General features: G+C 40.2%; 1 protein-coding gene across 2 annotated transcripts in view; it reads right to left on the minus strand.

Annotated features, from left to right (window-relative positions):
• Positions 1 to 25,455, minus strand: part of CCSER1 (coiled-coil serine rich protein 1) — a 1,155,265-nt gene that overhangs the window by 186,980 nt on the left and 942,830 nt on the right. The window contains exon 10 of one of the 2 annotated variants that reach the window (XM_030564826.1): positions 3,089 to 3,134. The exons of the other annotated variant lie outside the window; for it this stretch is intronic. Within the exon in view, the coding sequence (XP_030420686.1) occupies positions 3,089 to 3,134 (46 nt within the window). The remainder of the gene's footprint in view (positions 1 to 3,088; positions 3,135 to 25,455) is intronic. 2 annotated transcript variants of the gene reach the window in all.

The raw sequence follows: 25,455 nt of genomic DNA on the forward strand, positions 1-25,455 counted from the left end.
TTAGGAGCAGCAGGTCTTCAGTGTTTCTGAAAAGGAGGCTCAACGTTTCTCAGTCTGGACACCCAAAAAGGAAACATCCAAAAAAGGGGACCCTATTAAGTATTTTACTTTGTGAGTTCTCCATAGTTGCATAGGAAGTCTGTGGCAGAGCTGTGACTAAAACCCAGATTTCCAGAGTTCCCATCTCAGCACCATCTTTCTTCTCATCATGTTTGGATGGATAAGTGCCCACATCTTAGTACTGTTTTATCAGCCCAACATTATCTCCTTATTTCATTTTATAAGTCATTGATATACAGATGAACCAAACTAGTCCCAATATTTATCATTAGAACCTTTTTGCTGTTGCTTCTGTTTATCCTGGACTGTTTCCACTAATATTGTCCTCTGTTTCTGAATCCTATTTACGAACTTAATCAAATACATATTCAGTATCGGTTGCATGTTTCCCCGCTTCTGCCTGTACTGAAGTCTGCCATGAAAAACAGAACAAAAGTCACACACTGATCCTTTTTAACTAGTGCTTTTACATGTTGTGAAAGAAATAAGACTCAAATTATATACACAAATTATATCCTTATCCTTGCCAATTGGTGGTTTCTAGTTTATAGCCAGGTAGTTACAATGTCCCATTAGTAGGAGCTTGTTATTTTAACAAGCTTTTACAATTCTCTCATTTTCTATTACCCATTAAGTTGCTACTTTTCATCAGTAGCCTCTGAGAGCATGATGCTACTAGAGGAAATCTGAGATCACCGAATTAGTACAAAGCCCCTCCCACTTTGGGCCCTTCAGTTGTTAAGATGCCTGGAAATCCATATGATTTTCCAGTGATTCTTAATATACCCATGCAGTTGGAAGATCATGCACCCTTGCCCACTCTATGGGAACATGAACCAAACATTGCTAACAACATGACACTCTGGAAACCTCATGAGTATGAATTCAGAGAATCAAAATTAATCCTTAGTCTATTTCTGCTGAAGTCAGTGGTGTTTCCCAAGTCAAACATTTGGAGCAATGAGTTTTCAGTAACTTTAGCCTTTCCTAAAGGTTTTTCCATAGGAGAACATGAGATTTCCCCAGTGGGATTAATCCTGTGATGTGCTGAGCACTTGCTGTGAGATGAAGCGTTCTCATCTCCCATTTTCTTCAGTGAGAGCAGAGAGTACTCATTACCTTGTAGAATTAGAACAACTGCCACTAATGGCTAGATTCTGATTTGGAATCAACGCCCATGCAAGGGAGTACTGGCTTCACTTACTCTCTCCATAGAGCCAATGGGTGAATAGAGTGGTAAGGTGTGGGGAACAAATGGACCCTGGGCTCCAACCTCCTTACTCACTGGCCTGAGTAGCTCAACATAGTCACATCGCTGCTAAATGAAACACTTTCTGTCCTCTGCATTGTGTTTCCTACTTTCATACTCTGTGCACCTAAGTGCATCGTCCTATCTGTTCCAAAGAAGCCCAGATTACTTATAAAGTAAGGAGCTATAGACATATTGCTAACTACTGATAACTACATTTAAATATCAGTAAAAATATCACGTAACCCTACATCCATAGTCTTGACTAATTTAGAATATCATATAAACCAGTAGCAAAGATGAATTTACAGACAGAAGTTCTAATTTTCATTTCTCCAGATTCATAAATACATATATCTCAGAAACTAAAATAGTTTAGGAAGAAACTATAATCATTTGTCAAGAGACGGATAATAATTTACCTGGAATGTGAATTCCTTCCACTGTACCATTAAGTAGCATAATATGAGCACAATTAAAATACTTTATCTGAATCGAGGTTTTTTTCTCCTGTAGTCCTATCCAGAAGAATTCAGACATCTCAGATACTTACATAATAAAGAGGAAAGTGAAATAAGATTATTATTATTATTATTTTGCAAAACCCACATTTGAGGACAAATGCTGTTTATTTTCCTATTGATTCACAGTTCAGCCTTGGTGAATTTATGCAAGCAACATGTTTAGTACTGCCAACAGTGAAGGAAAGCGCTGTTCAACTTGGACTGTACTTAGTGGATGAGCCTGTAATGTCATATTAGGATGAATCTATTTGGCATTCGGTGCTGATGCAGTGCACAATAATGGTAATAATGCAATGCATTGCTGTTTATATGCATGTGGAACAAACTGATGTCTTTGAGATGGACATTTAGATAAGGGAAGGTAGAAGAGAGACAGAGATGGACTCAGGGAATGTAAGAAGTTCATATCTCAAAGTCTGATGCCTCTTTTGAGACTTTATATATTAAGTTTTCATAAATCTCAATTGCAGAAATATGTTGTTATGGCAGACAGATTGTCAGAGAGATCATGTTGAACTAGAATGTAAGTCTCTCTTTTCCTGCACTAGCAAAGGTGTTTAAAATATAGCTCAGCTAGCTTACTACTTCCTCCTGTTTTGGTAGGGCACTGAGGGAAGCTTTTAAGGTAGAGTGAATATTATCAATGTTAATGGGAAATTTTAAGTGAAAGAAGCAGAGATCTCACTAATGGACCCCACCTTCATAACTCACAGGTGACTGGTTTGTGCTCCAGATTGCTCAGAAGCAATGGCCCATATAGAATAACGCGGAACATACAGTATCATATACCCAGCACAAAGGTGTTTGATTTTGCATTTCTCAGTCTGTTTATAATCATGGCTGTTTTGGTTTTGTTTGCCTGACAGAGGAGAACTGGACACAGATATTAATATGTAGGTCAGAGAAAAACATCACCCACAACCTCTGATGTTTGTATTCAATGATATGTTCAAGAGCTGAGCTGAGGTTACTGTCCTTACTCCCTCCAGACTTTGAGTCATTATGGGATTTTCTGCCCTTCTTGCAACTCTGTAGTGAACAGTGCAGCTCTAATTACAATGTGCTGGACACAAGACAAACAAGTAAGGAAAAAAGGGGCTATAGGTACCATTAGCTACAAACACGTTACTGGCAATATACAACACTGGTGATTGCATATTGACCTTAGGGCGTTTAGTCTATATTGGCATGCCATGCTACAGCACATGAACACATATTCATCTTTACAACATAGAGCGGAATTTAAGAGACTCACATAATTGCCTGCGAGAAGGTACAGGAGCACTTCCATAAGCTGTGCCCTGTAAATAAAACACATTTTTTTTGGAGCAAGGCATGTCAGGATTAACAGTAGCAAATGAAAAAAAATGACAGGACATGAAGAAAATGAAGGCAAGTGAAACAAAATAAAAAGAGACTTGTTAGATAAAGTAGCTTCTTATTACTGAAGAAATGCTGTTCCTATTTTCAGAGAAACATAAATTATAATAGAGAAGGTTCTATGAGTAATCCACCCATCAACAGACACAATGAGCCAAAAACAGAAAAAAAATTACAGTGTAAGACAGGCACATTCAAACTTGTCAAATTAAGTTTGATGAAAAGTAGAACACAAAAGTATATATTAATGTGGCCTTTAAAAAAAAATAGGTTCAGTTACATCAGTTTCTTAACTTATTCAGTCACTGTTGGAAAGTACAGTATATTTTAAATCAATACCAAGTCACTGCAGTACACTTTGTTTCCTGTCACTCCCTCCTCATTTTCCCTCTAAAATTATTTAACAAGTTTTCTGTGAATCAGTTTGATGAAAGCTGAACCACTAGCTGATAGGAAGTTGCTTTATTAAATCCTTAATCAATAGATACCATAATTCTTTCAATAGATAGAGAAATATATCCTGCATGTATTATGCTGGTAATTGTGCTGTAGCTCTGAATCACAGCCTATCCATTGTTCTGTTTACAGAAAAAAGCTATGAGTCAAATGCCAAGTGTGTCACCTTTGTGGTGACGTTTGGCACGAAATGCGTAAGATAATAGCAATGGCTTGCAGAGAAAAAAGATAAGGTAAATATAGATTCCGATGGGATCAACACATACTATATAGATATATAGTTGTGTTTAAAAAGTTTGGCCAATTGCTTTACCTGAGATTCATGTAGCTGTTGGAATTTGTTTCATGGGATCACTTTATTTTGCAGAGTTTGTAAAATTCAGGCTGCAGCATGGAAAGCACATGTTGTATGAATTACATAGGTACCTTCCTAACATCCCTCCTGTCCAAATAACTAATTCTTTCTCTTGTCACAAATATTATTTGCTTTCCCAAACCTGAAGAAGAGCTCTGTATAAGCTCAAAACTTTGTCTCTTTGACTAATGTAAGTTGGTCCAATAAAAGACATTACCTCACCCACCTTCTCATTCCAGTATCTTGGGCCCAACACAGCTACAACAACACTGCATACTTATTTGTCACTTTGGCTACATGACTGCACAGCCGAGGCTACTGCTGGCAAACCATGGTCCAAATATATCAAGTGTGATTCTTTCGAAGTCATTTGGCCCAATGTGCCTGAAGCTTGTCAGTTCACACAGACTGTGTCACTGAGGTTTTGGGAATACTGAAAATACTGAGGTAACATTTATATATTTAATTGAAAACTAGGAAGTTTTCTAATGGCAAGCACTCTTTGAAGACATGGGAAACATCCTGGCATCTCTATTCTTCCTGTTGTGTGCCACTGTAAGAACAAAACAGACAGAAAGTTACCTTTGCCTCATACATCTTCCTGCTGACTTTTGTGAATCCCATTCTTTAGGCACCTATCTCCCTCCATTTATGGTAGAGGAATCCTAAACCCTTAACAAAGACTTTGTGAATCCCAGTGATTTTTTAAGTGTCTAAAGTTTAGATGTTGTGATGCTAAGTGTAGCACTGCTTAAGGCCCGTTGGGAATGCCATCCATCTTTTCAGGGAAACTTAAAAAGGAGGCCCTGACTGTTTATAATTATAAACTGTGTAGCAGTTTTGCCAAGAGTAAGGATATTAACTCTGATGTTCTATCTAGATTCTAAATAGGGTATATACATTCCTTCCTACCTAATTTTCGCCTACAATTTCAATTAGAAGACTCCTGAAAACTATCTTAAACTGGCCCAGCGCTGCTGCCTGCTGACCAACAGCTACTGCATCCCATCCACAAAGAGGCTCGATTTAAATAGTGGGTGAAGTGACCAAGTTTGTGAAGTGCCCTGGGATCCTTCGGGCTATTGGGTGCTATATAAGTAAAATATATTAGTATTGATAATCTAAAAGCACATAAACATTCCAGATGAGTGCTGGCCTTCTTGTTCCTAAATTAATGATTCATGAAGTCAAAACAATCTTCTTACATTGCTGTGAGACTACACTTTCTCCATCTTTCTGCTACATGGATTTAGTTAAGAGGGAACACCAAGAGAATAGCGTCTCTCAGACTATTGTGCGCTATATAATAAAAGGTTTGGATCGGTGAGATAAATATATTCAAGGGTTATGGGTATGCTCATTATTCAAGGGTTCAAAGTAGGGCACTTCTGAACATACCATGAGGCGATCACACATTTTAAATGGATTTAACTTCTTTCTGTATATATCAGGGTACTCCCACAACATGCTACTGGTACCAAATGAAGATGCATCTCAAAGAGAAAAGGAATGTTACTTAGAGTTTGCATGCTGAGAGCTCTATAGAGCAGACCTGTCATGTACTGGTTTCTGCATACTTATGCTACAGACCGCTAAAGGATGGGACTGAATATGCTACAAAATTTGTCATGTTATCACCCTCCAGTGGCTGGTTGATGAAGTCCTTTACTCTTAACAGCTAATTGGAAATCTCCAATATTTTAAGCAGCAGAAATCTGTGATTTGGGAAGAGAGGCAGATACGTTTTTATTCACCGCTCTAACATTGACAGTTCTCTGCTTTAATGAGAAGCATCAAGATGTCAAGCCTTTGGATCGAGAAGGAAAAGGTACAATTATAAAGGAGGAGAATACACTGAACATGAGAGATACTTGAGAAACCAAAATGAAAAACAGAGGAGCCTAAAAAAGAGAAACTGTTAGAGCTCCTGAGATAGCAAATATATGGATCTTCCCCGATGCTAATAACGGGAAAGGGCTGATGGGAGTTTATGCGCACCTAGCTACATCATCTTTCCACATACATTTTAAAAAATCTCTTATTAAAAGAGTAGCTTTCATGAGCTGGGAAACAGGAGCTTTGTTGTTACTATGGAGAAAGTGCTGCAAGTACTGTAGATGAGGTGCGGTGCTACCAACATAACCAGACTGTCTTTTAAGAGGAGGGAGGAGGAATGAGAGAAAGGAGGAAGATGCCATTTGTTTCACGTATATCTGTAAAAGGGTCAAAAAGCCATTGCAAATGTGTGAGTGCAATAAACTTTAGTTCAATAAAACAGCCTGAGTGTTTTGCCAACACGTTACACTATTTGAAGTAGTCTTTACATATTTTAATTGTTATTATTAAATCCATATTTTAAATATATTTTTGGAGCCTTGAAACAAATCTCTCTTCTGTGAGAGAAGTCTCTCATATTTTAATGGCATAGTTTTCAGATGTGCTAAGCAATTTCAACTCTCATTGACATCAAGGGAGCTACAGGTGCTCCGCACTTTTTAAGGCCATTTCTCTATCTCTATTATACAGATATATAACCACTCATACTTTTGCTCATACTATTTTGCAATGTATTCGTTTTTTCTTGCGGTTTATTTCTGTTAAAAAAAAAAAAAAAAAGACCTGGAGACCATTGCACGTTCTAGCTTGTTTTCAAAAGGAAAAAAAACAAGATATAAACCTTGATGAAGTTAAAATATAGGAGAGGAAAGTGAATTCATAATCTCAGGCTCACTGTGCACACTGATTTCTGTATTGGTAACTTTAATTATAATCTATTATAATTCTAGAGTCTGAAATCAGCACTCTCATTATCTATGAGCACCTGTAACCAGCTAAAGACTGCTAGAGTAACAATATGAGAACACAGTGGCAGACTTCATAATAGCTTTAGAAGTGAGGCACCAGTTTTTTACCCTACTTGCTTCAGGAACATGGTCAATTGTTTCAATTTAGGAACAATTAAATGGAGCAGTCTTTTATAAACTTATTTCACTCCAGAATCAGTGAAAACTTGGAATATATGGAAGACTATAGTCTTGATTCTGACCTGAGTTACTCTAGGGTAAATTTGAAGTCCATTGACTTCCATAGCTTTATTCTGGATCTACACTGGCATGAATGACATCAGAATCTACTGCAACGTCCATTGACAAATTCTCTGTGGAATAAAAAAGTATCTCCATCTGATAGGGTTTCCTCCCTGTTGCAAGGACTTCTTTCTTTTCACTGACAACTGAAACTCATCCTACACTTGTAGTACCACTCACTATTTATGCAGGAATGCTTGATTACCCAAGATAAGTCCAGAGTGAATGTGGATTTTATGCACCAAAGAAGCAGGCATGTTGTTGCTCTGTTTCTATTCATTCAGACATCCATTTCTAATTTCTTTTCACTGTAACTTTTAAAAATACAATCCAAATACGACAACCCTCAGTTCTTCTTGAAAACACTATCAATTTTTTAATATTTGCAAAGTGAAAATATGACATGATTCTCTTCGGAAGTCACAGTAATTATCTGCTAACACAGGGGTAGGCAACCTTTCAGAAGTGGTGTGCTGAGTCTTCATTTATTCACTCTAATTTAAGGATTTGTGTGCCAGTAATACATTTTAATGTTTTTAGAAGGTCTCTTTCTATACGTCTATAATATATAACTAAAGTATAAAGTATAACTAAAGTAAATACGGTTTTTAAAATGTTAAGAAGCTTGATTTAAAATTAAATTAAAATGCAGAGCCCCCTAGACCGGTGGCCAGGACCCAGGTAGTGTGAGTGCCACTGAAAATCAGCTCACATGCCATAGGTTGCCTACTCCTGCACTAACAACTCCAGTGAAATCACCAAGGCAATTTGACTTGATTGCCACTATTGTTTTATTTTCATGTGTTACCAAAATCAGTTTCTCCCATTTTTTAGAGTAATAATTTCAAACACCATCCAACCTAACCAATGGTGAGTGCAGCTCTTCTGGGATAGCAATAGCAAGGGAGCCTAAATGAAAAGAAGGATGCAAACTATTAAAGAAAGGCAAAAAATCTAGATGTATATTAGATTGCTGTTTGTAATCTTTCAGTAAAAATACTTCAGAGTCGTACAAGTTTCCTCCATCCCTCTCAATCCCAATGTTATTATTTCATCTGTTATTAACTTTATTATATATGGTGATTCATGTCCCAAGGGGTCACCTTCAGCAACTTCCAAGACTAAGCTCTGCAATATACAAACTTATCAAATCAATTCAGTTGAATTGAAGACCCTCTATGTAGCAGCAGTAGCAGTACACAAATAACACTGTCCCTTTTGTGTCACTTTCTCTGAGGAACATTTGTAAAGATGACAAAGGGCATATCACTATCTGAAGAAAATAAAAGAAATCTCACTATCTATCTCGTGAACACTTTTTATTTATTTTTTTACACAATAAGTATCCTAATTTCTGAGGGTACAAATCCACCTATTACACAATTAATAGGAGAATTATAAAAAATAAAAGATAACAGATTTTGGTTTTGCTAGGCACAGGATGTAGTAGGAGGAATTCTTCTTATATGAGAGGTATTTAAAATGTAGACCCAGAAAAAAATACCTATTTCTCATGGCGGAAATGGGAAAGATACCTCTGTACAGCACAATCCACTAGTTCTTTAAGATAAAAAGGCATAATCTTAAAACCGATAAACAGTATTTAAGTTGTAGCTATTGCCACATGTGAAATATTCTCGTGCTGAACTGATGAAACCTCATGGAAACTTTGGAAACTGACCAGTGTGTCATTTGACAGATTCTGCTGATGGGATAACAACTGTGAATTCCAATTCCTTTTCTATCTGTGTTATGAACTACTGAGTTGCAGAAAATAATTTTTGTCAACACATGATAGCAAAACATCTATTAATATATAGAATTTCAATACCAGGAGATGGTAAAGGCTTGTTGGATCTCTGAACCCATTCCCCTGCATGGACAGGATATGTCGTTCTATTACATTAAAGTTCAAACTTCTTGTTCTAGCCTCTGAGACACTTCACATTTCCATCCACTATCATTTTCTGCTCTTATCTTTTTTTGTACTACCCCTCCGCTCTACCAACACCAGTCACAGCCACAGCACCCCATTTGTCTGCTACTCACTCCATGCTTTCTTACACACTGTTCTTTATCCACAGAAGAGTCACTTGGTTTGGCCCGTATTACTTTCTCATCCAAATCCCTCACTTAAACCTATTTCTACTACTATTCCTACAAGAAATTACTCAATTAACAGTGGGTAGGATGAGGGGCAATTGGAGATTGTTTGCTTGAATTTAAACAATATATGAACTATCAAACATATGGCCCTAACAGACATGCCGAGCTTCACCTCAACCACATTGCTTGCTGCAGCTCTTAACCACCAACCTTCATCTGTTTGTCTTTTTATTATGAAAAGCTCTTCATAACAGGCACAAAGTCTTCCTATTTGTTTGCACAGTACATAGCATGTTTCAAGAGTATAATAATTATTATATTACAGTAAATGATACATTGCTCTACATTGATGGAAATCAGGTAAGGGAGAATTTGAGAGACTCGTTTTTAAAAGGGTGGAGGGGGAATTGGATATGCTACTACAATTATTTTGAAAAGGCTCAGTGGCAATCCAGAGAATAGATAATTAATAGTTAGGGGCACTTTGGCTAGCTGGATATAAGCACCCAGCTGGCTACCCATAGTTTCCGCTGTAGTTAATCCAGCTGTGAGTTGGATATACTTTGTAGTTCAAAGAATTAGACTTTTTGCCAACAAGAATCAGGTAAAATCACGCAATCAGAAGTGAAACACTTACTTCTATGGAACATCCACCTGCTGTTTTGCTTATTTTCATTTTATTTTATTTTAATATGAAAGTAAAACACTTTTTGCAGAGACAAAACTGTTGACAATCTATGGGTTGATGAAATGTTTATGGCTCATGCACAGATTGGAATGTTAAAACTCTAAGAGTTTTAACAGTGGACCTATGTTCTCATCAGACCCTTTTTTCTGAATCAAAATTAAATGTCACAGCAGCACACAAGAAATATACTGTGGAGCCCCTGGTTTAAATATCAGCACAAGAGGGGACTTATTAGAAAAAAAATATCATGAATGGCAGCTATAATTTTCAAAGTAAATATTTTAATCTTGTAGTGAAAAATATTTCTAATTTCAGTGGAGTTAGGAAATCAGATTCTTTGTATCCACCTGCAACTAATTATTATGAACCAACTTTCTTATTCTCATGACAAAATTACTAATAAAGCATACAAACGTGTGCATTTTTTAGGTCCTCCTGTGAGGTGCTGAGCACTCTCAGCTCCTTTTGAAGTAAAGGGTGCTCAGCAACTGTCAGGATTGGGCCCTAGACATAGAAATTGCTATTTTTATTATTTGTATTTCAGGAGCACTTAGAGGCCCCAATCAATATCAAGGTTCTTATCTGCTATATGTACACAAAGGAAGAAAATCTCTACCCTGAAGAGCTTAAAGGCTAAATAGACAAGAAACACACAGAGTGGGAAGAAAAGGATACAACATGCAAGCAGAAAATTGGGATCTGAGACAGAAAGATTAATTCATTAGCTGAAGATCATCCTGGAACGCTGTGACACAGCCAGGAACCCAACCCACATCTGCTGAATCTTAGTCCAATGACTTAACCAACTTCTTCTTTCTCCATCAGCAAATATTGAATTTCATTGTTTTCCAAGCTGCATAAGTGCCCCTTATTTTCCTCCTCAAAAATTGTTCTTGCTTCTCTATCTCTTTCTATTTCTTTCCAAGAGATGGGATTTGAGAGTACTAAAACAATTAGATTTAGTAAGCAATTGTTCACATCTAAGTCTTTTTTTGAACATTAGCTATGTTCAAAACCAGCCCAAATTATACCTTTATGATCTCTTTTACACAAGATGCTCATCACTTAGGTGCTTTTCCTCCCTGAGGTTTGAGAGAGTACTGTGTGTTTTGCCTTAAACAGTGAAACAAGAAAAATATTTTGATTTTATAGTGGGTGGAATTACCAATATGTAGCCTGCATACAACTCCCAAATATTTAAAGTTATGTGCAACAGCAGATGATAGAAAGGAAATGGCACATATTTCTTTACTTTTTTTGGGGGGGGGAGGTGTGAAAACTGTGCTTCAGTTGAGTAAAATTATTAATAGAAAATAGCCTCTAGAGAAAATTCAGCAACAGAGACTATAGATATATTCAAATAAATCTGTTCCTCCTACAAATATCTTTCAAAGTAAAATTACAGCTCAATAAGGAAGACATATTTCCATCTTAAAGTTAGCAGTAAATATTTTACTAGCAGTCTCTTGGCGCATTTTCAGCTCGGAAAAAAGACTGATTTGCATGCAATACTCGGCAATCTGCTGTCACAGTTAAGTGAAAGATTCTAAAAATATATTTTGACAGTACACTTTGAATTGGCAACCTCATGATGCCCAAACTATCATTACTATTTTCCATTGAGTTCACTGGGCTATGGATCAGGCCTTTAAAGACCCATGTGGGATAAAAGCAGAAACCACTGCTCTTTAAGCTTAATCCCTCCTAAACTTTACTGATTAAATGACTCTTATTTGGAAACTGGATATTTCTTTGCTCTTACTCACTAGCAACAATCTTTTTAAGCTCCTTGGGGGCTTGCGAGTAGGTCTTGATGTTCTGTATGTTTCAGCGTCTGCTGAAATACTGTCTTTCTATTTCAACAACTATTTGAAAATAGAATGGAAACGTGAAATGCAAAATCCTAAAGCAGAAGTTGCACTCTGCTCATTTACACTGGTGATATGATGATGTATTAACTGCAGAATCACCGTGCAATGCAGCCTCAGATGTTTTATGACCTCTCAGGGTATGTCTATATTCCACACTCCTTACGGTGTGTAGAGGACACACATTGCATGCCCCCCCAGCACGAGTATGAACAGCAGCGTAGACAATGAGGCACTGCTTAGGTGAGTAAAATAAGACGACATACCTGAACCTCAGGGTGTATCCTACAGGGCTCTCTACACACACTCTACAGACCCTACTCGGCTCTCTACACAGTGTAGTGGCTCCCCCATCTACACGTGTATCTTTAGCAGTGTAGTGTCCCCACTGCCAGAGTCTTTCCTCACCACAGTGAAAGAGTCCAGTTGCAACAGGAAAGAGCTGTGGCAGAGGGATGTGGCACGGAAAGGCTCCAGCAACTTTCTATCTCCCTCAGTCAGAGCACTGACTGCCTTGTGTAGCTACATACTGCAGTGTGGACACAGCCCGCTCTCCGCTGCAGCATGTAGCTACTTGTGTAATGCCAATACCCTACCTGCCACCACCAGTGTAGATTAGACCTCAGAAAGTACATCTATACTGTAATAAAGGCCTGCAGCATGGCCCCTGTCATAAACAGATAGCTAAGGGTTAATGTCTCTTTCACCTGAAACACCTGACCAGAGAACCAATCAGGAAACTGGATTTTTTCAACTTGGGGTGGAGGGAATTGTGTCTCTGAGTCTTTTGTCTGTCTGCCTGCTGTCTCTGAGCTTTGGAGAAGTACTTTCTACTTTCTAGTCTTCTGTTTCTAAGTGTAAGGACAAAGAGATCAGATAGTAAGTTCTATGGTTTCTTTTCTTTGGTATTTGCATGAATATGAGTGCTGGGTGCTTTGATTTGTATTCTTTTTGAATAAGGCTGTTTATTCAATATTCTTTTAAGCAATTGACCCTGTGTTGTATCATCTTAATACAGAGAGAACATTTGTATTTTTTCTTTCTTTTTATATAAAGCTTTCTTTTAAGACCTGTTGGAGTTTTTCTTTACTTCAGGGAAATTGAGTCTGTACTCACCAGGGAATTGGTGGGAGGAAGAAATCAAGGGGAGAGCTGTGTGTTGGATTGCTAGCCTGATTTGGCATTTCCTCTGGGTGAAGAGGAAAGTGCTTGTGTTCCAGGATTGGGAACGGAGAGGGGGAATCACTCTGCGTAGTTTCACAGAGCTTGTGTCTGGGTATCTCTCCAGGAGCATCTGGAGGGGGGAAGGGAAAAAGGATTATTTCCCTTTGTTGTGAGACTCAAGGGATTTGGGTCTTGGGTCCCCAGGGAAGGTTTTTTCAGTGGGACCAGAGTGCCCCAAAACACTCTAATTTTTTGGGTGGTGGCAGCAGGTACCAGGTCCAAGCTGGTAACTAAGCTTGGAGGTTTTCATGCTAACCCCCATATTTTGGACGCTAAGGTCCAAATCTGGGAATAAGGTTATGTCATGAGTGGCAGCGGCGGGATCTAGACAGAATCCAGAAGCCAGTAGGAATATTATATTTTTCTTTTCTCTGCTAAGGGCTTTTTAGCAGAGAGAAACAGTTTGGTTTTAAAAGGGAACCAGAGAATTTTTTTTTTTCTTTCTGCTCTCTCTAGCAGTTTGTGGTTTGCATATTAAGCGAGAAGACTGTTAAGGGTCTTTTGTCATGCAATAGCCCTCCCATTAGGAGGCAAATACCAGCACTTATATGCATGCAAATAAAGTGGTTTTTCTGGTTTCCCTTCATTGAACATTAGCTAGAGAGAGAAAAGGGAAAAAAGCACTGTTGCTAGGCAGACTCCAGGAGGGAACAGAGCCTGCAGTGCAGAAGATAAACACCGGAGGGCACCCCAACACAAGAAAACAGGAATCATGACTTCTAAGGCAAAAATGAGGGCCGAAGACCAATTCAAAGAAGCTGAACACAGGCGACAAATGGAGATGAAAGAAAGAGAAGAACAAGCCAAAGAGGCAGCACACAAAAGAAAACTAGAAGAAGAAGAGTTAGCCCACAGAAGACAGATAGAACTCCAGAGGGAAGCCCACCAACAGGCCATGGAATTAGAAAAGGCTAAGCAACAGACTCCAGCCAATCCTAACAACCCATCGCCCATTATTGCTCCACAGCACAGGAAATTTCCCACCTACAAGGCAGGTGATGACACCGAGGCCTTCTTGGAAATTTTGAAAGAGCCTGTCTTGGGTACAGCATCCCCGAAGACCAGTACATGGTAGAATTAAGGCCACACCTCAGTGGACCTTTAGCAGAGGTGGCAGCTGAAATGCCCAAGCCGCAAATGAATGACTATAAACTTTTTCAAACCAAGGCCAGATACCGGATGGGGATAACCCCAGATCATGCCCGTCGGCGCTTCAGAACCCAAAAGTGGAAACCAGAGGTGTCATTTCCCAAACACGCCTACTACATTGCAAAAAACTATGAGGCCTGGTTAACAGGAAACAACATTCAAACCTTGGAAGACGTGAACCTCCTCATACAAATGGAGCAGTTCTTGGATGGTGTTCCTGAAGACATCACACGGTACATACAAGATAGAAATCCCAAAACTATCGCTGAGGCGGGGGAGATTGGAGCCAAATGGATGGAACTGGCAGAAAGCAAAAAAGCTACTGTCAAGGGGAACGATTACCCCAGGGGGCACACAGACCATAAACCCTACAACCGAGGACAGCCAAGGACCCTCCATACCACCCAAGTAAAGCCACAGATACCCTACTCTTCAACCTCACCAGTCTCCAGTAACTCACCTCGGCCCAGTGACCCATCAGATGGAAGATGCTTTAAGTGTAATGAACTGGGACATATCAAGGCCAACTGTCCCAAGAACACCATGCGAGTGCAATTCATTACACCACCATCACCCCAAAGATCCCCAGGCCCAGATGCCTCTCAAATACCCTTGGAGCGAAGGGAAAATTTGAGAGTGGGCGGAAAGAAGGTTACTGCGTGGAGAGACACGGGGGCACAAGTGTCAGCTATCCACCAATCCTTCGTTGACCCCAAATTCATCAACCCAAAGGCCAAAGTTACCATTTACCCCTTCATGTCACAAGCTGTAGACTTGCCTACAGCTGAACTGCCTGTCCAGTACAAAGGCTGGTCAGGAATGTGGACTTTTGCAGTCTATGACAATTATCCTATCCCCATGCTACTGGGGGAAGACTTGGCCAACCAAGTGAAGCGGGCCAAGAGAGTGGGAATGGTTACCCGTAGCCAAACCAGGCAAGTTTCCAGACCCATTCCTGTTCCTGAGCCGTCCACAGACGCCCCGTCTGTGTTACCAGAGACCCAGACAGAGGCAGTGGACCCGGATTCCATGCCTACCACTGAAACAGCCACAGCATCTCCAGTCCCAGGCCCGGAACTGGAACAGCAACCAGCACCAGCAAGTGCAACCACATCTTCAAACTCAACGCCAGAGGGCGCCAGCAAGCCAGAACTGGCAGAAGCAAAAGACAGCCATACCCAAAAAGCTCAGCCAGAGCCTGAAATACCCTCAGGTGCACCAGCGGAGAGCGGTTCACCAGCAACGGAAACAACCCCATCACCTACATCGCTTCCAGAGGGACCAAGCCCAAGTCCACAGTCTGAGGAAGAACTGGTGACCCCAGCCTCAAGGGAACAGTTCCAGGCTGAGCAGGAAGCAGATGACAGCCTTCAGGAAGCGTGGGCGGCGGCACGGAGCACCCCACCGCCTCTCAGCTCTTCAAATCGATCCCGGTTTGTTATAGACCAAGGACTTCTATACAAGGAAATTCTTTCTGGTGGACACCGGGAAGAATGGCAGCCGCAAAAACAGTTGGTGGTTCCAACTAAGTACCGGGAGAAGCTCTTAAGCTTAGCCCATGATCATCCCAGTGGCCATGCTGGGGTGAACAGAACCAAGGACCGGTTGGGGAAGTCCTTCCACTGGGAGGGGATGGGCAAGGATGTTGCCAAGTATGTCCGGTCTTGTGAGGTATGCCAAAGAGTAGGTAAGCCTCAAGACCAGGTCAAGGCCCCTCTCCAGCCACTCCCCATAATTGAGGTCCCATTTCAGCGAGTAGCTGTGGATATTCTGGGCCCTTTCCCAAAAAAGACGCCCAGAGGAAAGCAGTATGTACTAACTTTAGTGGACTTTGCTACCCGATGGCCAGAAGCAGTAGCTCTAGGCAACACCAGGGCTAACACTGTATGCCTGGCCCTAACAGACATCTTTGCCAGGGTAGGTTGGCCCTCCGACATCCTTACAGATTCAGGGTCTAATTTCCTGGCAGGGACCATGGAAAAACTGTGGGAAACTCATGGGGTGAATCACTTGGTTGCCACCCCGTACCACCATCAAACCAATGGCCTGGTGGAAAGGTTCAATGGAACTTTGGGGGCCATGATAAGAAAATTCATCAACGAATTCTCCAATAATTGGGACCTAGTGTTGCAGCAGTTGCTGTTTGCCTACAGGGCTGTACCACATCCCAGTTTAGGGTTTTCACCATTTGAACTTGTGTATGGTCACGAGGTTAAGGGGCCATTACAGTTGGTGAAGCAGCAATGGGAGGGGTTTACGCCTTCTCCAGGAACTAACATTCTGGACTTTGTAAGCAACCTACAAAGCACCCTCCGACACTCTTTAGCCCTTGCTAGAGAGAACCTAAAGGATGCTCAAGAAGAGCAAAAGGCCTGGTATGACAGACATGCCAGAGAACGTTCCTTCAAGGTAGGAGACCAGGTTATGGTCTTGAAGGCGCAACAGGCCCATAAGATGGAAGCATCATGGGAAGGGCCATTCACGGTCCAAGAGCGCCTGGGAGCTGTAAACTACCTCATAGCATTTCCCAATTCCTCACTAAAGCCTAAAGTGTACCATGTTAATTCTCTCAAGCCTTTCTATTCCAGAGACTTACAGGTTTGTCAGTTTACAGTCCAGGGAGATGATGCTGAGTGGCCTGACGGTGTCTACTACGACGGGAAAAAAGACGGTGGCGTGGAAGAGGTGAACCTCTCAACCACCCTGGAACGTTTGCAGCGGCAACAAATCAAGGAGCTGTGCACTAGCTTCGCCCCATTGTTCTCAGCCACCCCAGGACGGACTGAACGGGCATACCACTCCATTGATACAGGTAATGCTCACCCAATCAGAACCCCACCCTACCGGGTGTCTCCTCATGCCCAAGCTGCTATAGAACGGGAGATCCAGAACATGCTACAGATGGGTATAATCCGCCCATCTACCAGTGCATGGGCATCTCCAGTGGTTCTGGTACCCAAACCAGATGGGGAAATACGCTTTTGCGTGGACTACCGTAAGCTAAATGCTGTAACTCGTCCGGACAACTATCCAATGCCACGTACTGATGAGCTATTGGAAAAGTTGGGACGTGCCCAGTTCATCTCTACAATAGACTTAACCAAGGGGTACTGGCAAGTACCGCTAGATGAACCTGCCAAGGAGAGGTCAGCATTCGTCACCCATGCGGGGGTGTATGAATTCAATGTCCTTCCTTTCGGCCTTCGAAATGCACCCGCCACCTTCCAGAGGCTGGTAGACGGTCTACTAGCTGGACTGGGAGAATTTGCAGTTGCCTACCTCGATGATGTGGCCATTTTTTCAGACTCCTGGCCCGAACACCTACTCCACCTGGAAAAGGTCTTTGAGCGCATCAGGCAGGCAGGACTAACTGTTAAGGCCAAAAAGTGTCAAATAGGCCAAAACAGAGTGACTTACCTGGGGCACCAGGTGGGTCGAGGAACCATAAACCCCCTACAGGCCAAGGTGGATGCTATCCAAAAGTGGCCTGTCCCAAGGTCAAAGAAACAGGTCCAATCCTTCTTAGGCTTGGCCGGATACTACAGGCGATTTGTACCACACTACAGCCAAATCGCTGCCCCATTGACCGACCTAACCAAAAAGACCCAGCCAAATGCCGTTAAGTGGACTAATGAGTGTCAAGAGGCCTTTACCCAGCTTAAGGCGATGCTCATGTCTGACCCTGTGCTCAGGGCCCCGGACTTTAACAAGCCATTCCTAGTAACCACAGATGCATCTGAGCGTGGTATAGGAGCAGTGCTCATGCAGGAAGCAACAGATCACAACTTCCATCCTGTCGTGTTTCTCAGCAAGAAACTGTCTGAGAGGGAAAGTCACTGGTCAGTCAGTGAAAAGGAATGCTATGCCATTGTGTACGCCCTGGAAAAGCTACGCCCATATGTTTGGGGACGGCGGTTCCAACTACAAACTGACCATGCTGCACTAAAGTGGCTTCATACTGCCAAGGGAAACAACAAGAAACTTCTTCGTTGGAGTTTAGCTCTCCAAGATTTTGATTTTGAAATTCAACACATCACAGGAGCTTCTAACAAAGTTGCTGATGCACTCTCCCGTGAGAGTTTCCCAGAATCCAGTAGTTAAAAAGTGTTCTTAAAATGTAAAAGTCTGTTAGTTATATACTTAGTAGTATATGTAAAGGTGCATGTGTTGTATTAATCTGTTTATTTTCAAGTTCTAGAAGGAAATTGCCGCCAGTGAGCTTCCCCACTGTCTGCAATTTGGGGGGCGTGTCATAAACAGATAGCTAAGGGTTAATGTCTCTTTCACCTGAAACACCTGACCAGAGAACCAATCAGGAAACTGGATTTTTTCAACTTGGGGTGGAGGGAATTGTGTCTCTGAGTCTTTTGTCTGTCTGCCTGCTGTCTCTGAGCTTTGGAGAAGTACTTTCTACTTTCTAGTCTTCTGTTTCTAAGTGTAAGGACAAAGAGATCAGATAGTAAGTTCTATGGTTTCTTTTCTTTGGTATTTGCATGAATATGAGTGCTGGGTGCTTTGATTTGTATTCTTTTTGAATAAGGCTGTTTATTCAATATTCTTTTAAGCAATTGACCCTGTGTTGTATCATCTTAATACAGAGAGAACATTTGTATTTTTTCTTTCTTTTTATATAAAGCTTTCTTTTAAGACCTGTTGGAGTTTTTCTTTACTTCAGGGAAATTGAGTCTGTACTCACCAGGGAATTGGTGGGAGGAAGAAATCAAGGGGAGAGCTGTGTGTTGGATTGCTAGCCTGATTTGGCATTTCCTCTGGGTGAAGAGGAAAGTGCTTGTGTTCCAGGATTGGGAACGGAGAGGGGGAATCACTCTGCGTAGTTTCACAGAGCTTGTGTCTGGGTATCTCTCCAGGAGCATCTGGAGGGGGGAAGGGAAAAAGGATTATTTCCCTTTGTTGTGAGACTCAAGGGATTTGGGTCTTGGGTCCCCAGGGAAGGTTTTTTCAGTGGGACCAGAGTGCCCCAAAACACTCTAATTTTTTGGGTGGTGGCAGCAGGTACCAGGTCCAAGCTGGTAACTAAGCTTGGAGGTTTTCATGCTAACCCCCATATTTTGGACGCTAAGGTCCAAATCTGGGAATAAGGTTATGTCAGCCCCTCCCACCTCATAGGGTCTCAGTGCCTGAGCACAAGCTTGAATGTCTACTCTGCAATTTTATAGCCCCATGGCCCAAGTCAGCTGACCTGGGCTCTAAGACTTGGCCCTGTGGGTCTTCTATTGCAGTGTAGAGGTACCATAAATAACTTAACTCAAGAAAATAGAGTTCAAACATCATCCCTTGTACCCAAATTCCTTCAACAGCTTGATTTCAGGATTTATTTAAAAATGCCCCTAATTTTAAAGCCCTTCATGAATTTGATCCAACTGATCTCTCAGTGCACATTGGGTCTGATTCCCCTCTCATTCACAGCAGCTTAACTCCAGTGTAACACCATTCATATCACTACATTTATCTCTGACTGAAGCTATGTTCAAAACCAGCCCAAATTATACCTTTATGATCTCTTTTACACAAGCTGCTCATCACTTAGTTTCTTTTCCTCCCTGAGGTTTGAGAGAGTACTGTGTGTTTTGCCTTGAATAGTGAAACAAGAAAAATATTTTGATTCTATAGTGGGTGGAATTACCAATATGGTATTTATTAGACCCCTGGTCATTCTCTACATCCCATTCTACCTGTTTCACATGTCTAGCTCTAGCCTGCTTTCCATCCCTTCACACAATCTTGTCGCTCCTGGTAGAAGAACATTTTCCTCTTCAATTCCTACCATCTGCTCTTGTCTTCCTGCATTCTTCACTTTTGCACTTCGTTTCATATGAATCTCATCTAAAACACATTTTCTCACTTATCTGTACTTCTTAATTTCTCCTTCCTGTGCAATTTATTATTTAACTATACAACTGTATTATGTAACTCTCTAAGGCACTTTTGCTACTACTTTGATGTATGAAAAATACCATACAACATAAATTTGTGTTGTGTTACATGGCATATCAGGATAGCTTATATTTTCACAAAGGCAACTCCAGAGTTAATTCCTGTTGAAGTATTATACCTAATATACTATAAAGTTAGTACTATGTATTGTGAATTAAAATATTGCAAGTATTAATACCACAGTTATTTCAGGGTGTCAAATACAAAAATATCTAAGGCAGAGAATATGTTATGGGAAATGTACAGATTACCTGCATGAAATCCTGGCCCTATAGAAGTCAGTGGAATTTTGCAAGAGGGGCAGACAAAACAGGCTATGCAGATTTCATCACACTTATTATCGTACTCTGGCTGACCCAAACACCTATTGGAATAACAATATGTTTCTTCACAGTCACTTGGATATTTTGCTTTTTCTGAAGTGCTTATGCATCATGTCTATATCTGCTTGGCCCTGAATGCTTGCATGTGTATCTGATACATTTTAGCATTATGGCGTGACCTTCCAGATTTGATGGACATCTTTCTTCTGAAGAAAGATGCCCTACAGAAGAGCATCATAGTGAGCCTGATCCACTTTCTGTTGAAGTCATTGGGGAAGATTGTCTTTAGAGGAAGATGGACTGGACCCAAGGTATACAATGTACATTGACTGAAAAGAAGTGAGCCTGCTTGTTAAAGTTATTTTTTAATATTATATATATACACACAGAAAGACTCTCTCTGTATATATGTGTTTGAAACTTAATTCATTTCCCCAGTATATGAGTGTATATGCACATGCACATACCCAAAAGACATATTGACAGATAAATACAGATCAAAACCAAAGTATCTATATCTATACATAGATTTATACATGGATAGATCTAGACCTAGATCTAGCACTGTAGCAAATGACTGGGGGGGAAATAAAGCTAAATGACTGGAAGCACTGATGCCTGTTTTAATTTATAGGCAGGGACGAATGCTTGAGGTTGTGTTTGTTGCTGCCCTTCCACCCCCTACTATAATATGTCTGTCATGGCTCATTTAGTTGTAAGAAAACCCAATGCTTTAATTAAAATACAAACAAACCCCATATTTTTGCGATGGGAAGGGAAAACAAAAATAATCTGCCAGTGGACAGAATTCACAGGACTATTCAGTCATGGTAATGTGAACAAATGGAATACAACAGTTTGATAGCTCTCTAATAGGGTGTGGGGGGGGTTAGAAATTCTCTCTCTCACACATGCCCACAAAGTACATTAAGATAATACAAATTTATGGTTTTCCATAGCATATTAAAATACTGGTTCATCAAATCAATAGACAGTTGCCAGCAGCAGCCTGTACCTGAAGTTTTCAAGGGAGGCAAACACACTGACTTTTTGCATGGTGATCTTTATGGCTTGAAGCATGAAATTCGATTATCCCTGTATAAATCACTGCAAATGCAGTTTTCATTATGGGCCTGATCTAAAGCCCTTGGAAGTCAGTAGGAATCTTTCTATTCATTCCAGTGGGCTTTGGATCAGGCCCAAAATTATTCTTCTGCTTTGTAAATCCAGAAATAGTATTTAACTCTGACTGTGAAGTCTGACTTACATCCAGAATTTTCATAATATCTCTAACTCATGCCATTCTAATGGTATCAAGTGTTTTAGGTTAATTTCTTTTTACATGGTGTTTAGAAGACAAAATAAAACAAAACAAAACAAAAAAACCCCAAACCACCACGATTTCAACAATTACATCCCTAAAGAAAATGAATGAGTCATTAAAGGCCCAGTGCTGCAAGGGACTAAGGGCCCTCAGCTCAACAGAAGCAGAGGGTCCTCAGTATACTGCAGAATCAAACAGCATTAGGCCCAAGTTATAGATCACGGATATGACAGAGTGGGGCTCTCTTCACAAAAATTCTTTGTGGAAAGTATTTACTGCACATCACCATCAAGCCTTTTTTCTAAACTGGATAACGCTCTGATCTAGCACCCACTGAACTCAATGTACTGACAAGTTATAAATTATAAATAGAGATGGGCTGAAATGCTACATCTAAATATCTGTGAACTCTGGGGAAGTCTGGACCCATCACCAGATGCAGAGCTAAATTTTGCAAATCATGCTCCTCTCTATTAAGCTTCAATCCACACTAGAGATGTAAGACACTTAAAATTTGTCCAAAGATGAAGTGTATTAAAATCATAGGTATCTCTTGCGATGCCCTTTATTTTTCCAGAGCTGCTAAGAAACAGTTTGTTAACTCAGAGAGGAAATACAGAGGGATATATAAGAATCCCATAGTGAAATAAGGAGTGTTTAATTAAGTTATTCTAAAAATCAGCAGCAGTTAATTTCACAGAAGATGTCTGTTTGATGTACTGTATTTGTATCTCAGGTGTGTATATAAATCAAATTCATAGACTTTTTGGGTGCCTTATTGGTTAATGAAACTAATTTGATAGCTCAATTAGAAGAGTTGAATGATCTTCTGGGAGGAAAAAAAAAGCAGACCTGTAAAAATAAATTTAGATTATTATAGAACAAGACGAGAGGGAAGACTGATCAACTTGCTGGGGAAGGGTTAACAACAGGATATGGAGGCTTTCAGCTGAAGATCACTAAACAAAACCTGGGCAAGGTCATTCCCATCTGATAACTGTTTGATGGCCTTCATGAAATGAGTTAGTATTAGTGTTCTCTGTCCTATTCCTCACAAGCAGATGTCCACATCAAAAAACACACCATGGCAGCTGGCTCAAATTATAGTGCCTTGTTTATAGTGTCAACAGAGACCAAAGTTTGAATGGGTATCAGCTGCTCTCGGATGCCTATAGCTAGAACAGTATTGTCGCACATAGGAAGAGAGGTACAGGAAAAAACATCACTGCTAACCTGTACATTGTTCAAATGGAGGACTTTGTTCTCTAGTGTTGTTAATTCAAAAAGCAATTTTTAACAATCAACACAAAAAGCTCAATTCTACTAATTGGAATATTTGATCCATCCTTACTGTAGCAGTGTTGCCAATTCTGTTTTACAACAAGACTGATTATATTTGATGTTCTACTTAAAATCTCCAGTTCTTAGAGACAAGTGATTATGTGTGCCTTTACGCTTTCACTTAAAAAAAAGACGTTTCTATCTCTCAGTGGTGGAGGAAAGCTTGGTGGAGGGGCACCCTCAAAGCTCAAAACCAGAAGGCAAATTAAAAGAATCCAAATTTTATTTATTAAAATGAATGTTAGGGGGCCTGACTCATAATATTTTTTTAACATTTGAGTTTGGTGGTACTGTATATGCCACAATAAAAGACATGAGTTTACACAGTGTAAACTGTATCTCTAATCAGGTTCATGTTTCATCTGTTCCTTTATTCACCTCCTATATATATATGTGCATATTATATACGTGTGTGTACGTGTGTGTGTGTATGTCTCTCTCTCTATATATATTTATTTCATTACTTTGGGTTAATTCGGTTCATATTAGCCTGTGCAGTATAGGTTTTGGTTTTTGAGGTATATTCTTGACATGGCATCTTAAACACAGGCTGTCCCTTATCCTTCCACTGAAACCTCTTCAGCACACTATTTAAATAGCACATTAGCTGTTGTGAGAGGTCACTGAAAACAAAAACAGAAAAACCTCACATATGGCTGCAGGGGATTGTTCCATTAGCTATTTGGTGTTACTGTCTGGATACTTTTCTTGGTACTAGATGTTGTGCTAACTTCAGTGGTGAGGCTTGGATTCCCTTCAGGGCACAATCTCTCTATTCCTCTCACTACTGTTCCTTTGAGACATTCATCTAAAAATAATCAGAAGACAGTTATTTTTTCCCACCCCTTTACATACTCATTTCAACACAAGTTGCAGGGAGTTCACTACAAGAATACACTATGAATATGACTCAACCTCTTTGCCTTGCTCTGAACCACATGATTTGGCATCCTGTTAGTGAGCTTTTCTCTAACAGTGAAATTGTGTAGGCTTCTGCATGGCTCACACATCATTTGGTGCTACAATATCCAGTTTCTGTCAAGTGAAAATGTCAATGCTTTTTTCTCCCAGGAATTTTATTACCACTTGCCATGTCACAATTCATGCAAAAAGCACCTTTAGATGCCACAGAACTGTACTGTGATAGGATACCTGGTTCTATGACCATTCACCGAGAGTGCAAACTAAACCTGGCAACTAGACTGAGACAAAAAGTGATTAGGGACACAGAGGTACTAAAGAGAGAAATTTGAGGAACAGCTAAGCTCAGGATCAAGATCAGGGCTAATACTCATGTTTGTTATTATTTAAGTTTACAGTAATTCCAAACTCCAGGAAGGGGTAAGGATGGACAATATCTATGGTGTGTGTAATGTGTTAGGAGCCGGGGGGGGGGGGGGGGGCGGCGGAGGACACCATGTCTTATCATCACATTTCCAAACCATGTAATAAGTGAACCAGTCCTAATCAAATGAGCATTGACTCAGTCTCCAAACATAAAATTATAGTTCTGCTGAAGGGAAAAAAAATATTGGTAACCTTCAAACCAGGGACTTAAATAATATATTTCATATCTAGCCTCCAGCCTAATATTGTATAAAGAGTTTTATGGAAGCAGCCAAGCTTTGAGGTCTTTGTGCCAATTGAAATTTTTGAAATTTGCCACTCACTGGTAACAAACCAGCCTCAGCAAGGAGGCAGCAGAATAAGGGAAAGTAAACAGATTAAAAAGGGAATCTCTAATCATGGCAGTCATCTCAAATGCAACGCAAAACAGGGTATACTCTAGCTGGCTGGCAGACACAGACACACACAAACACACTTTGAGAGCGGACTATGCACTCTCTTTTATTGTTCTACGAGATACCTTGAAGATGACAGCAAGAAACAATGATCTGTGAATATGCAGTTTATTTTACATATTGACTTTTCTTTGGAGCTGATAAATGTACAGTCACTGAAGTGGCACAGAACAGGGAAGCATGAGCGAGGGACAACTATTAAGAATTCATAATGACAAACAAAACTACTTCTAAGAGAGCAGTTGTAAAGTAATGACATTACATTTTTTTTCCATTTGTTTTTCTCCCTTCAGAGAACACCTAATAGAACAAGAGAGAGAGACTACTAAGGACATCAATTCTTGAAAGCACAAGTACTACAAATAATTCTAATAGCCTTTTAATTTCTTCTCTCATTTTTGGTATTTCTTCCTTCCCACATTCTAAAGGAAATTTGAGTGAAGATGGAAAGGAAGAAAAATTTCTTCCTCTTCAATACTCTACCTATGTTAGCGCTCAGACAATACACCTCAAAATGCCCAAACATGATAATAAATACACAATAATTAATAAGCAGTACTACCTT

Source organism: Gopherus evgoodei, chromosome 5, assembly GCF_007399415.2.
Source record: "Gopherus evgoodei ecotype Sinaloan lineage chromosome 5, rGopEvg1_v1.p, whole genome shotgun sequence".
Lineage (NCBI taxonomy): Eukaryota > Metazoa > Chordata > Testudines > Testudinidae > Gopherus > Gopherus evgoodei.